Here is a 13,868-nt window from a genome sequence, read left to right as displayed (position 1 = left end):
TGGGACATGACTCAGTAGTCAAGTTGTAGCTGCTAGGCCCCATGAAACGGCCTGAACATTATGGAAGAATGCAAAACTCAGTCTCAGAGTTGGGATGAGACATTGTGGAAAGGCAGGATTTTCAGACTCCTGGAAGGTTGTACAGTTAGGAAAATGGCCTGAGGGGGCTGGGACTGCCTAAGGGAACTTCTGAGCCTGGGAATATGTGTGTGTGTGTGTGTGTGTGTGTGTGTATCATTGTATGCACGTGAGAGCGTGTGTGGATCTGAATGTGAAGGCTTAGATTTTAGGTAAAAACACAGGGTAGATGAGGTTAAAGTCTCAGGATAAAGAAGCAGGACCCGATGGGGCCTTCCTGGGATAGACCTCCCCATGTCCTGGCCTGCCTCTTGTTTGTGGAAAAGCTTTTGTCTCCCAGGCCTCTGTTGGTCACAACAGGGTGGCTCAAGAGTTAATGATTGGAAGAATGTGAACACGTATAACAAAAGACAGCAGCTGGGTCAGGAGAACAGGTAATAATTTAAACAATAGATCAGCCATACAGTAGAGTCACAGAATCTTTAGTTCTTCCCTGAAGAATATAAATGACAGTACCTGACACACATTCCTGAGCTGTTTCACAGATACTCAAACCCCCACCAGATGGAAGGAGTTAACTGCATGATGACCATGTACATGTAGCCCCCAGACCAGTTGGAACCAGAAGGTTGATGATGTTGACTCCAGAATGCATTACCACCAATCAATCAGAAGCATGTCTACGAGCTGATCAAGCACCTCACAACTCTCTCCCTTACCCTGTCTTTGGAAACCTTTCCCCAAAAGCCAGTGGGGACTTCAGGCCTTTTGAGCATTAGCCGCCCATACTCTTTGCTTGGCCTTGCAATAAATGCTGCACTGTCCTTCACCACAACCCAGCATCAATAGACTGGCTTTACTGCATTTGGATGAATGGACCCAAGTTTGGTTCGGTAGCATCAGGTTCCACTGAGACATGGGCCACCTCATTAGTTCACCTACACATTCTTCAGCAGGATCATATGCCTGTGTTAAACCAGGAACTCAGAGTCTAGACAGGAAGGCAGTCTCAGGAACAGACAAATTACATTATAAGGCAGTCCGTGCAAGCACAGAGGGAAAAGCACAGCGCCTGGGATCCAGGGAAGACGGAGGATTGGGAGAAACAAGAGAAGGATTCACAGAGGAGGTGATTTTGAACAAGAGTGGAACTTACCACATGAAAAAACAGTTGAAATTTATTCCCCTTAAAGAAAGGAGCATGTGCAAAGACCAGGGTGTGTCTGGCAGAACGGTGTGGAATCCAGTCTAGGGGCACAGAGTGTATATATGGGGTTACAGGTGGTGTAGGTTGTGGCCAGATTAGGTGGTAGTTGCAGGACAAACTAAGATGTTGGGCAGCACCCAGGGGTGAGTCTCTACCAAGAGGTGGTGCAGAGTACTGTTTCAGGATTGAAGCCAGACTGTCTGCATTGGAATCCCACCTTCCCAGCGACTAGCTGAGTAATCTTGGACAACTTCTCTGTGCCTTGGTTTCCTCATCTGTACAATGGGTGTTAATAACTACTTCCAGGACCATGAGGAAGACTAGACAGCTGAACACACATGAAGTGCTTAGAGTAGCTTGACACACGTGAAGTGCACAACGTAACGTTAGCTAATAACCGCTGTTATTCCACGGAGGGCCAGGGGAACCTCAAGATTAAGGGATGAACAGGGGACCAGGAACCTCTAACCAAGTCTCAGAAGTAACAGCAGAGTGGTTGGAGGAAGACTATGAGGGCCACCTGTCATAGAAGCCATGGCAAGAGGATGTTTCCAGAAGGAAGGGTCAACAGGGTCAAGGGTGCCGAGGTGTCAGGCAGGATGACAGCCAAAGGTGCCATGGATTTAGCAACAAGGAAGTCACCGTTGACTTTAGCCATTGCAGTTTTGGTGATGTGGTAGAGACAGAGGCCAGTTTGCAGTATATTGAACACGTGGGTTGGGAGGAACCGGGGAGAGTGACGCCAACTCTTCCAGCTGTTTGGCCTGCAAGGGACGCAAGTGAGAGGCAGCAGAGGTGGAGGGACGGTGAGGTCGATAACCATGTGCTTTGCCAAATACCCACTGCATCCCGCCATTGTCTCCTATGAGGTTCACAATATCTGGTCAGCTAAGCAGCAGAAAGAGCAGAAAATATAAGTCAGAAATGAGGACACGTGTATAGACAGATGAAGAATGGCAGAGCTGGGAGAAAGGCCAGCTACCCATTTCCTCTCCCTTTTCATGATGTGATTGTGGGCAAGGGGGAACTGGGCAAGAGGGTGGAGGATGCTCAGTGCCGTCTGCCTGCTTTACCACACCTGGATGTAAAGGACCCATCTCTTGAAGGTGGATGGAGGAGGTGGCAGAAGAGGTTGGTGACAGATTCCTATAAACTAATATACGCTGGGTGCCCAATATGTCCCATCCTACTGAATCACATCATATCCAGGTGGTGGGAGAAATCTTTGGTTGAAATTGGTTCCAGCTAGAAACGGGAGGCAAGATGGATCCCACATCAGCAGAGGCAACACTGTCTATTTTTCACTCCTGCCCCTCTCTGCAATCCCTTCTCTGACATTTTAGATAGGTCTGGTCTTTCTTTGACTCTGCAGCTGGGGAGTTGTGGGTGGGAGTGGCTTGGAGGTTGATGTGTCACTTAAAGCAGCAATGCTTGTGGGAAGTAAAATGCATCCTTCTGATTTGTTTGGGAAATGTCTTTATGTCAAGGACTTTGGAACGATAAAACCATAATGGTGGGATTTTGGAAAATCATTTTCCAAACCAGGGCACAGGAGACCCAAAGTGGGATATTTCAAGGAGAAAACCAGTGGATGCCTGTCCAACATGAAGCAGAAACATGGCAGGAGGGCTGAGAGGCGCAGGGCAGCCTTCATGGCATATGATTTGTGCAGACTCTGCTGTTGCATGCTTGAAATTTTTAGTTTTTAAACAAGACCTCTCATTTTATTTTGCACTGGACCCTGCAAATTATGTGAACCTCCTGGTCAGGGCCGCAGGCTTGGTGGAACACATGGACTGCAGACTTCAGCTAGGTCTGGCAGGCAGCAGCCCTGACTTCAGATGCTCCCCACGTGAACCTGGCTCCTGAAACTCACCCACCCTTGGGAAAGCTGGGCCAGCCAGCGGGAGTTGAGACAGAACCTGGCCAATTTGCAGTCAGCTCTTAAGAGCAGCTGTAAAGATGCCTCAGACAAACCGAGCAGGGAGGGAGGAAACACAGAACAGTCCTGGAAACCACGATAATGAGCAGGGCTCTGTGCTGCAAGCCTTCTGACACATTTCCATATTTAGTCCTCACAATGGTCCTAGTACAGAGGCACTGGGATCCCAGTTTTAGGGATAATGACCCAGAGGTTCAGGAAGATGATCAGAATTGATGGTGCTGGTAAGCGGTGACCTGAATTAAAATGCAGGTGTCTGGATCCCAAGTCCAGTGCTTTTCCTATTACACTAGAGGATAGAGGTGAAGGCCAGGGGACCCAGATGTCCAGGCTGTGCTGGCTAGCATATCCCAGGCCTGGCTCCAGTTCTGAGCTAAATGCACTCTCTGTGACCAGTTCAGCTCACTCCAGAGCCCATGAAGCCAGACCTGGCAGTGGAGGTGTCTCTTTGGGTGGCCAACTCTAAGCTGAGCCTGAGAGCCAGGCCTAAAGGGCAATGAAGGAAGAGCATCCCTGCTCAGGCTCCCCTGAGCTCCCAGAGCTGTGGCCCCAAGATGAACTGGGAAATTGGTGGTGAGCAGAGGTGGGACCCAGGCGTCCACCTACTACCTCAGGGGGAGAGGGCTCCTCAGGGGACTTTCCTAGCAGCATGTGGGCGTGTTTGCTGAATCATGGGTGACCTTGTTGGTGTTGGTGGGTATATTTTGGGGTCAAACTGTTGCCACTTCCTGCCCCTGCGTCCTTGCTCTGTTGGGTGGAAAAGCTGGGGCTTTTTTCTTCTACCATTCCCTGCAAAGTTGGCATCGTGCCCTGGCCTCCAGGTGGGCTGCAGGAACCCTGCAGGGCTTTCCAGCATCCCAGGGGCCCCGATCATGCCCAGCTTCTCTCTCTGACCACAGCCCAGCTCTCTGGTCCTGAGCATAAAGCCAGAAAACCACAGAGAAGGAGCCTGTCTGGGAGTTAAGGTGGGTTATCTTCAGGGCTCTGTCACGGGGTCCCCATGTGACAACTCGCGTTTCTTTTCTGGGCTTCCGGCTCCTCAGCTGTAACGTGAGATGGCCCACCCCAATTGTCCTGAGCGTCCTCCTGAGCGCTGGGGGGATGTGGCACACACCTGACCCACGCTGACCCCCCGAATACACCCACAGAGACTTTGCAATGTGGCTATTTTTGGTCCAGAGCCGAATGGCTCAAGAACCACAAAACTGAGGCTACAAAACATTCTGAATCTAAGCCTGTGTGTTGCCTATCAGGCTTCTTTGAGTTTCTGGCTTCCTGGGAGCTTTCTAAGTTTCAGATGACCCTGGCTCCTAGGGTGGGTGGGATCTAAATGCCTCAGGGACTTGGATCAGCCCTTATTAGGCTCTTTGCCCTCTATCCTCATCAGAAAGGGCAGGGAGCCCTCCCCAGCAGGCTCTCTCAGTACAACAGGCCTGATCCGAAAGGCCAGATCCACCTCGGATGGACGAGGGGGCTGTTTAGGGTGTAGATTGTGGGCAGGGCTCTATCTGCCCTTAGGGACCCAGAATATCATTTCATGCCAAACCAGAGAAGGTCTCAGTAGCCATCCAGGCTAGAGGGAAGTGGTGGGATTGGATTATCTGGGGAGCCCTTTCGAGATACTCCAACTACCTTGAACTCAGAATACAAAGGTCCGCAGTGAGGTTCAAGCACGTGTCTTTGGATAAAAGCTTCCCAAATCATCCTGATATGAATCCCATTTCCGGGTAAAGAGTCACTGATTTAGGCCAACTTCCCCACGTTTTAGGTGGGAGAACTGATGCCCAGAGGCAGGAAGTAGCCTGCTCAAGGTCCCACAGAAAATGAGCGGCAGAGCTCAGAAATCCTGATTTTTCACCCTCTTTCTACAGAACCCCACCTCCGTCACCTCTCCTGGATTCCTTCAAACTTCCCAGTCTGACTGCCTGCTTCCAGTCACTGTGTCCTGCAGCCTCTAGCACAAGCCCTCAGCACAAACCACACATCTGGCCGCACCCCTGTCGCAAGCAAAAGATTACTTAAGGCCTTCCCTCCACTGACAGCAAGCTTAGGTCCCAAGGTCTGAGCCCAGAAACAGGATCTTGTGAAACCCAGCCCAGGTCCTCCTGGCTCCATTTCCAGCCCCTCTCTGCAGGCCTTCCTCACCCCCGCATGCCCTGAAGACATCAGCCTCCACACCAGCTATTAGCATGCCATCAAACAATTGTTTGATTCTCCTTAAGAGATACAGCACGTTTCGTTTTCACAGAAGCTTATGAGCGGGTATCATTATTATCCCTGTTTGGAGATGAGGCTGGGAGGTTAAGAAAGGGAAAGAAGTCCCGCCAGTGGTGTACAGAGGAGCTGGGCCTGGGGGCCAGGCAGAGCCCACCCTTATAACCACACACAATATACCATCCAGGCCCCTGCCCAGGGGAAATTCCACCTTCATCCTTCCAGGCCCAGCCAGTATTCCACATTGCACCCCAGTGAGCTCTCCGCTCCCCTAGAGGGGGCGTGTGCAGAGTCTAGTCTGCATATTATAGCAGCCTTGACCATCTGTGCCTGCTTACTGGTTTGCGTATCTGTTTCCCTCTGGAGGCCCTGACTCTGTGGTCAGCTCTCCTCTCTCACCCGACTGCCCATGCACAAAGTGGGCCCTCAGAAGATGTTTCCTGAATGAATGAGTGAAGGAATGAATGAATGACCACATCAGGAACTGAGACCTGTCACCAGCATCCTGTGTGTGGAATGGTGCCCATCAGCACAGTCGGAAAATGGTCCATCCATGCCAGAGGGTCCAGGGGGGTATAAACAAGCCCAGGGTTTGGGCCAGAGCTTCTCATCCTAATTCTGTCACTTGCTACTTGTATGACTCCTGTCACCTCCAGGGCCTCTGTTTCTCATCTGCGGCTGGGGGATGACGAGAATGATGTGAAGGCCTCTCCTTCCGCCTGCTTTAGCAACAGTCACTACGCACCCACCCTGGGTGGGGCGCTGGGGCATGAAGTGAGGACCACGACAGGGACTGCTGCTCCCCGGGAGCTTCCAGGTGAGGGAGGGGTGTGGACCACCAGGCAGTCACAAGATTGGCTTTGCTGCTATGGGGCGTGAGCCTGCTTCATGCTGGGAGCTCAGATGGGGCAGCCTGCAGGAGGTCTTCCAGATAAAGCTGGAGCAGGCGTCCCAGGCAGAAGGGGCAGTGACGCCGCAGCACAGGTGCGCAGAGCAGTAACAGTGCCGCGCGGCAAGAGCTCTGTGGGCCACGGTGTGCGGGACTACGTGAGCCGAGCCGAGACATTTGTACTTCACCTCCGAACAGCAGGCTGAGTTGTCACTCTGGAGCTCCACGGCTGTGGACGGGAATTGAAACACTGGTGACTGTCACTGCTGTGACATTCTTTGGGCACCCCCAGGGTCTGCTGTTGCTACAGGAGATGCTTGATGCCTCGTTCACTTTGTTGCTGAGAGCTGGATCACAGAGGCCTCCTGAAAAGAGCAAAAGGTGCCGAATGTTGGAAGACAGTGTACAAGGGAACCCAGGCGGAGGGTAAGAGTCACTGGAAAACAAAAGAAATGGTTTTTAATTCAAAGATGTTTGGGTGCTGGAGGCACTGTGGCTGGACTTGCACTTATAGGAGGCAGCTGGGGACGGGTGCGGAGGTGGGGATGGAAGAGAACACTGTGCTTCTGTGGGTGACAACGGAAAGCCTGGCCTGGGCGTTGGGCAGCACAGGATTAGAGAGGAAAGAGACCAGGAAGGGGGTCCCGGCTAGGGAGGTGGCAGCACTGCCTGGTTCCTGTGATGAAGCCTCAGATGGTCCAGGATTAATGGGTAGAGGGGGGAGGGGTGCAGTTTTATTGAGCACCTACTATGTGCCAGGCCTCATGGTAAGCGCTTCCGTATACTCTGCAGCTCATAGGACACGAGGTCTCTTCTCGAGCACTAAACACAGTTCCCAGTACCTGCCTCCTGCGGCGAGCTGTAAGCCCCACAGGGGCAGGACCAGTGTCTGTCTTGTGTCTGCTGTGTCCTCAGGACCTGTCATATTTTAGGTGCTCCACAATGATTTTGAATGATCCAACTTTCTTTTCCTCTCCCTCCTTCCTGCCCTCTTTCGTTTTCTCCCTCCCTTCCCTTCCTCTTCCCTTGTTCCAAGATAAGGTGAGACATCTCATTTAATCCTTCAAATAGCCCAAAGTTAGGCTGTGGTTTGAGGAGTTTATTTTGAAAACATTGGGGAGAGTTTTACCAGATCCAGTCGGTAGTGGATTTTACAAGGAAGGAACTAAAGTTCAGAAGTGTTAAGTTACTTGCCTAAGGTCACACAGCTAAAAAGTAGTGGGGCTGAAATCTGACCCAGTTACCTCTGAGGGCAAACACGCTTCCTCCCTAAGTGAGGGAACTAAGATAACTTGGCCCCAGAGATGGACAAAGCGAGGCCAGTATTGCTGCAGCTGTGCGATGCCAGGAAAATGACTCCTCCCTCCACCCGCATGGGTTTCTGTGTCCTGGTCTGAAGAATCAGGCTGAGATGTAACTGGAGGGGAAGCAGGCAGGACCAGGCTCCAGGACCCCCAGGCCAGCAGGGCTGAGGCAAGAATCTGGGGCCACTCCAGGAGGAGATGATCTTAAGATGAACCCGCAACAGTTGAGCTCTGTCTGACCTCTACCCATCCGCAGTAAATTGGTCCCTACTTCACAAAAGGTGACTAATAAGAAAACCTCTCGAGGGGTGGGATAGGGAGGGTGGGAGGGAGGGAGATGCAAGAGGGAAGAGATATGGGAACATATGTACACGTATAACTGATTCACTTTGTTATAAAGCAGAAACTAACACACCATTGTAAAGCAATTATACTCCAATAAAGATGTAAAAAAAATTAAAAAAGAAAGAAAACCTCTCTACAGGCACATACTGGTTTTCAAACTTCTAACTAAGAAAAGGGTAGTTCACATGAGAAACTGGTTCAGTGTCGATGCTGGGAGCTTTTCTTACCTTTCCCTCAACTATGCAGTTCTGATCCATCACATTCAAGGCCATGGAGATTTTATTGAGTTATTACTTGGCCCGTGCTTTGCGCCAGGCTTAGAGAAGAAGAGATGGAGTGGGGCTGGGGGCGGGACCCTGTGGGACGCTAGGATTCCATGCAATTGGAGCCCCTGGCCAGTTCCTTCTGGGGCTGCGGGAGCTGGGAAGGGGGAGGCATGACTAAGTCTTTCTGTCGCCTCTTTTCCTGTCCTGGGCTCATGGTAGCCGCAGTGAGGGGGAGCTTGGGAAGTGAGCAGCTGGAGGGGCAGCCCTGTCCTGGTCTCGAGTGGGCCGAGCAGCATCCCCGGGAGGAGGGGAGAGCAAAGTATTTCCTGGGTGGCGACCTGGCCCCTCTCTGTGTCCCAAGTAAGTCTAAAGGATCTAAGGTGACATTTGACCAACTAGCCACATCCCTTTAATCTCCTTCCTCTTTGAGACCCCACTAAAACAACAACCAAGGAATAAAAAGTATCAGTCTGCAAGGACAAAGAAAATAGGAGAGTGACAACAGTGTCTTAGTGATTTCAACTGCTTTAAGTACTTTTTGGGCGGCAGGAAGCAGCTGGCCAGGTGAAGGAATTGATGGAGCAGGTCCTTACTGAAAGTGTGTGGTCCTTACTGACAGTGTGTTCCCAGAGGTGGCCGCACGTGGTGGTCAGATGACCAGATGCTTTGGCATCCACTGTTCCATCTGTGCAACGAAGTCTCGGTATGACCTTGGCAAAGTCAGTTTCTGCTTTCTGAGGCTCGTTTGTTCCCCATCTGTAATAGAAAGAGACCGTACTAGATTCTTATCTGCTGGTGCCTGAATTACCTGGAGTTTTCCTCCCCTGCCCCTCAACACGTATAGGCACATGTGTCTTGATGTTGCTTCAGAAACAGGGTGAAGGTATTTTTGCATTTTTTGCTCTCCCAGGACACTTTCAGAGCCACTGCTGCAGATGGTCTCCAAGGGAGCTTTCAACTCCGACACGCCAGGACTCCCACGCAGGTGTTAGGATGGAGAATACACGGAATGGAGGGGTTGTAAGGATGTAAGACCTTCATGTGGGAGATCCAGGCACAGAGGGGCTTCAAAGGAGGCTGAAGGCCTATCTGTGGGGACAGCAGAAGGGCCTTTACAGAGACAACGACATTTGCAATGGATGGAATTCACAGAGGGAGACAAGGAGGAGGGCCCTGCAGGTGGAGGTTACGGTGGCAGCAAATCCCGGAGATAAGAAAGCATGTGACCTGTTCAGAGACTTGCAAATATTGCAACATGCGGGAATCCATGGAGACATCACATGGACCACAAATGGCCAGGTTAGCAGCTTGCACTTCATCCCATTGACCATGGGAAGCTATCACGTTGGCCTTGTGATTTTAACACACGGATATGGCCCAGCTACTTTTTCTTGAGCACCTGCTAGTGTTACTTACTCCACGCACTGCACACCATGTCTTCCTGACCTGGCCACTTGGTCGCTGGACAGTCACACATCTCTCCAGCCATTTCCTCATTCCGGGCACTGTCCTCCACGCTTCGCTGTCCTTACACAAGCTCCTTCCTCTGTGGAGAGGCCGCCTTCCACTTCAGCCTTCCTGCGGGAGACTCTGCTTGAAGAACATTCCCCTGGGAGGCCTCTCCCCTGTGGGCAGCTCCCAGCCTGCCCTGCGCCCTCCACATGGCACATCCACTGCTGTCCTTACACCAACTGGCTTTTCCTTACTTAGCTGTGATGCAATGGCTTGCATGTCATCGGTAGCTGTCTTCCCTGGGGCTAACCAAGGACCAAGAACAGGGCAAGTGATTGAAAAGTGTTGAGTGATTGAAAAAATAGAAATTGCAACTATCTGGGCCAGGCCCTTGACAGAATGGATCTTATTGAATGCTCCTCGGTCACCTGTGAGATACGAGTTACTCTTTCCATCTTGCACGGGAGATGTGACTCGGCCGAGTTTATGTATCCGCTGATTTGCAGAACTGGGATTCAAACCCATGTGTGTCTCAGTGCTGGTGCAGAGCTCTTCTGCTCTACCATGTTCCTGGGACAGTAGCTCCATCCCTGGATGGAAAGACGTGACATCAGAGGAGCCACAGACAGGCCACTTCCTCTCATTCACCTTTTTCCACGTCCCATTCAGCTGGGACAGCTTCTACTCAGCCTCTCAAGATCCGTATCTGTTCCTGCACTTAGGGAAGTTTCCCTACACCTCTCACACCACCCAGGGGAGGTAAGGAAAGGAGTTTTCCATGTGGTCACTGGACGTGAGTAACCACCTCTTCTTCCTGTGACTTCCCCACCTCTGCACTGGGGCTTGGAAAACCCCACCCATGTCTTCTAATAAAAGCTCTGGGTACTGCAGGATGGGCCAGAGGACAGCTCTTCACTCCACCAGACTCCTTGAGGGACTCCTTCCAGGGAGGCCTGAGCTGGACGTCCCGAGATGAAGGTCATCACCACCGCTCTGGTGTGCCTGCTGCTGGCCGGGGCATGGCTACAGGATGTGGATGCCAAGAGCAGTGAGTTTGGCTGGAGTCACTTTGCTCCTCCTTGGGAGGCAGGCAGGTGCTCTGGGGCTGGGGGCAGGCTCACCCCTTCATCTCCACTCCTCCAGAAAGAATTCTCCCTGAAGAGGAGGAAGGGAGGACTTGCTCGGGGGCAGGGGGACAGCAGGAGAGCCATAAGCCTGGGGCCAACACAGACCGCTGAGCAGCTGGCTTCAGCCAAAGGAGGCCAGCCTCGTCCAGACCCTGCGGACTGATGGAGGGCAGCTGTGAGGTCATTGAGGCCAAGCTGGAGGCCTGAGGTCCAGAGGAGGGACTGACTGGGGTCTCGCCTCCACTGTGTAACAGATAACGGGCAGAGTCTGAGGTCAGGATCTGGGGCTTTAACAGTTGGCTAACCTTGGGCAAGTTACTATACCTCCCAAACTCTGGTTTCGCTATCAGTAAGATAGGTTTGATCATGCCTACCCTCTAAGGCTGATGAGAGAATACTGACCTAACAGCAGACATATGGAAAGGGCTTTGCAAACGGTCAAACTAGGAGGAAGGAGCCAGGATTGAAATGCAAGTCTTTTGAAGGTGGGGTGTGTGTAGGGGGGGTTACAAACCGGCAGAGTGGGAGTTGTGGGTCAGAGCTGAGAGGACCAGGGTGGAGGGTGAGGTTGGGATTGCGTGGAGCTGATCAGTTCCTGGAAGCTCTTGCCTGGTCATTTCATCAGTCTGAGCTCCTAAAACAGTCCCTAATCCTGCCCCAAACAGTGGACTGCTGTTGAATCAGACTCACAGGGTCTCGGGGCCCTTGAACCCAAATGTAAGGGCAGAACCATACCCTAGTGGTGGGATGTCAGAACTAGAATAGCCTTTCGAAATCAGTCTAAAGAGTCTTGCTTTTCAGCTGGGAAGTCTGGGGCCCAGGGGAGGGAGGGCTCATCTTGACCAAAGCCACACAGCTGTTTTGTGGGGAGCTGGGATCTGAACCCCAGTGTCCTGACTGCCTAAATACAGAACTGGGTGGCTGATGAGACACTAGTGCCCTTTGGATGTGATCCCAAAGCCTGAGCCTGTTCTGGAAGGGTTTTTTGTCTTTTCTTTTTTCCCCATCCTGGATGAGAGGAACTCAGTCCAGCTTGAGAAATGGATGCAAACCATTTTTGCGCTTCTCTTCTAGTGCATGTGTCATCCTCCAAGTGTTGTTTCACACTGGTGGAGAGAAAGATGTCCCTGCAGAGAATCCAGTGTTACAAGAACACCAGCTCCACCTGCTCCTACAAAAACCATCTAATGTGAGTGGTTGTATCCTCTTCCATCTTTGACTCTCTTCTCCAGAGGACAGAAAGCGGCCACCCTGGAATTAGAATAGCAGACGCTAGATGGCGATGTTCCACCGGATTAAGGTTTTTTAACCAAACTAGTGAGGAGGCCAAAACCTGGGCGCAGAGCTGAGAGTGGGCGCTAGGACGAACACCTGTGTTCCTGCAGTGACATGAGTTTCTTGGAGCTGCAAGGCGCCAAGTGTTATATCTTAATATTTTATGCCCAGAGCTTAAAAGCTCCAGGTACTACTGGGTGATGGTAAGAGTGAGGGGCTCTCAGATAGTTCCTGCTTCTGGATTTGCCAACCTATAGTCTTGAGTGACTCTGGACAGGTAAGTCTTCTGAACTTCCTTATCTGGGTAGCCCCTCTGCACTCCTGACCTGTGAAGTGGCGTAAACACGATAGCTGCATCACAGGGTCGTTATGAAGCTCCAGGGAGGTAGCTTACACTTGCCACTCAGTGTCTATAAGGCACTTTCATGTATATTACTATCTCATCTAACTCTCTTGGTCCACACATTTTCATTATCGTGAAAACTGAGATTCAGGGAATTGGAGAGATTTGTCTAAGGTCTTGCAGATAATTAAAGGCAGAATTGACCTACGGTTTTGGACAATAGCCAAGTTTGGGAGGTGGGTAGATCAGAAAAGAAACACACACGCGCGCGGGCGCACACACACACACACACACACACACACACACATCCAAGGCAATGACTAGGGGTCCCGGATGGACACAGACACATGAAAAGATGGAGCAGGTGGGCCCTCAGAGATGTTCTAGGAGGGGAATTTTCCATGTTAGCAGATCCTCAGAATGTCAGCAGCCTTTGCTCTACCCTGATACAATGAATCCGCAAAAGGGGTCCACAAAATGAAATTTTTAAAGCCCCCCATCCCTTGCCCCTGAAGTTTGGGTGTTCCTCCCAGCGTACAAACTGTAGGTCTTACGCAACGACTTCATTTTATAGGCCCCGGAAGAAAAGCTTAGGGGCACCCAGGAGCAATGAGGGAGTGATGGGACTTGTGTGTGGCACCCAGCGGGTGGCTCAGGTGACTTAGCCCTTCCTTTGTTCTCTGCCTACAGATTGAAGCTGAACGGAGGCCGAGAGGCCTGTGTCTCACAGACAAAATCATGGGTTCGGGCTTATTTAAAAAGGATAAACCCCTGCCAGTGAAAGGAAATATGAGCTGATTCCTTTCCATCCTGGACTCTGGACACCGTGTGGCTTTACCTGTCCCCTCAACGCCCAACCCTACACCAGTCCTTCTGCCCCAACTTTGCCGGGTCACGCCAGAGGGTCTGCTGGGTCCTGTTAAGATATGTTGTCGCACTTTATATAGTTAAATTCTAGAATCTTCAACTTCTGCCTCCCTGTGCCTCTTGGACCCCACAGGGATTTCAGGGTGCAAAGCTGATTGACATTGAGGGGCTGGGGTCAGGGGCCGGAGAAAAGGAAACATGTTGGACCAGGTGCCAGGAGAACTGACTTCTCATCATAGAAGCCAATAAATGACTTACATCTCTCAGCTGACTGCCTTTGTCCTGGGGGATAAGCGTCGACTCTGGGTTGTGATGTAGATTCTCTGTGGGGCTGGGTCCCCATTTGGATGCAGGATGTTCCCCATCACCCCCGCCCACTCTGCGCTGCCCAGAGGGTTCAGAGGCTGATGATATCCAAAAGCTGCCCTAGCTGGAAGGGATCTTGGGCCTCATCTGCTTGTAAGACGATGCTAGCCCCATTGCATAGATGAGGTGACTGAGGGCTGGAGAGGGACACCCACAGGCCTGAGGACACGCAGAAAGTCAGGATTAGATCTGG

At 51.5% G+C, this 13,868-nt stretch overlaps 1 protein-coding gene across 2 annotated transcripts; it reads left to right on the top strand.

The window, feature by feature from the left end:
• Positions 1-252: 252 nt before the first annotated feature.
• On the top strand, positions 253-13,575 carry CCL1 (C-C motif chemokine ligand 1). 2 transcript variants are annotated; one of them, XM_027100029.1, is made up of 4 exons: positions 8,005-10,456; positions 10,589-10,745; positions 11,899-12,013; positions 13,133-13,575. In XM_027100029.1, the coding sequence occupies exons 2-4, from the start codon at positions 10,670-10,672 to the stop codon at positions 13,221-13,223; spliced, it is 282 nt and encodes a 93-aa protein (XP_026955830.1). In that variant the 5' UTR covers positions 8,005-10,456; positions 10,589-10,669; the 3' UTR covers positions 13,224-13,575. The 2 variants fall into 2 exon arrangements, 1 of the variants encoding a protein (XP_026955830.1); XR_003431357.1 differs by lacking the exon at positions 13,133-13,575 and having other exon boundaries at positions 253-10,745; positions 10,841-12,012.
• The last annotated feature ends 293 nt before the right edge of the window (positions 13,576-13,868 follow it).

This window comes from Aethalodelphis obliquidens, unplaced genomic scaffold (genome assembly GCF_003676395.1).
Source record: "Aethalodelphis obliquidens isolate GAN/ISIS:26980383/991018 unplaced genomic scaffold, ASM367639v1 scaffold249, whole genome shotgun sequence".
Classification (NCBI taxonomy): domain Eukaryota; kingdom Metazoa; phylum Chordata; class Mammalia; order Artiodactyla; family Delphinidae; genus Aethalodelphis; species Aethalodelphis obliquidens.
The sequence above is the reverse complement of the archived record's forward strand: the minus strand, read 5'-3'. Positions and strand labels throughout refer to the sequence as shown.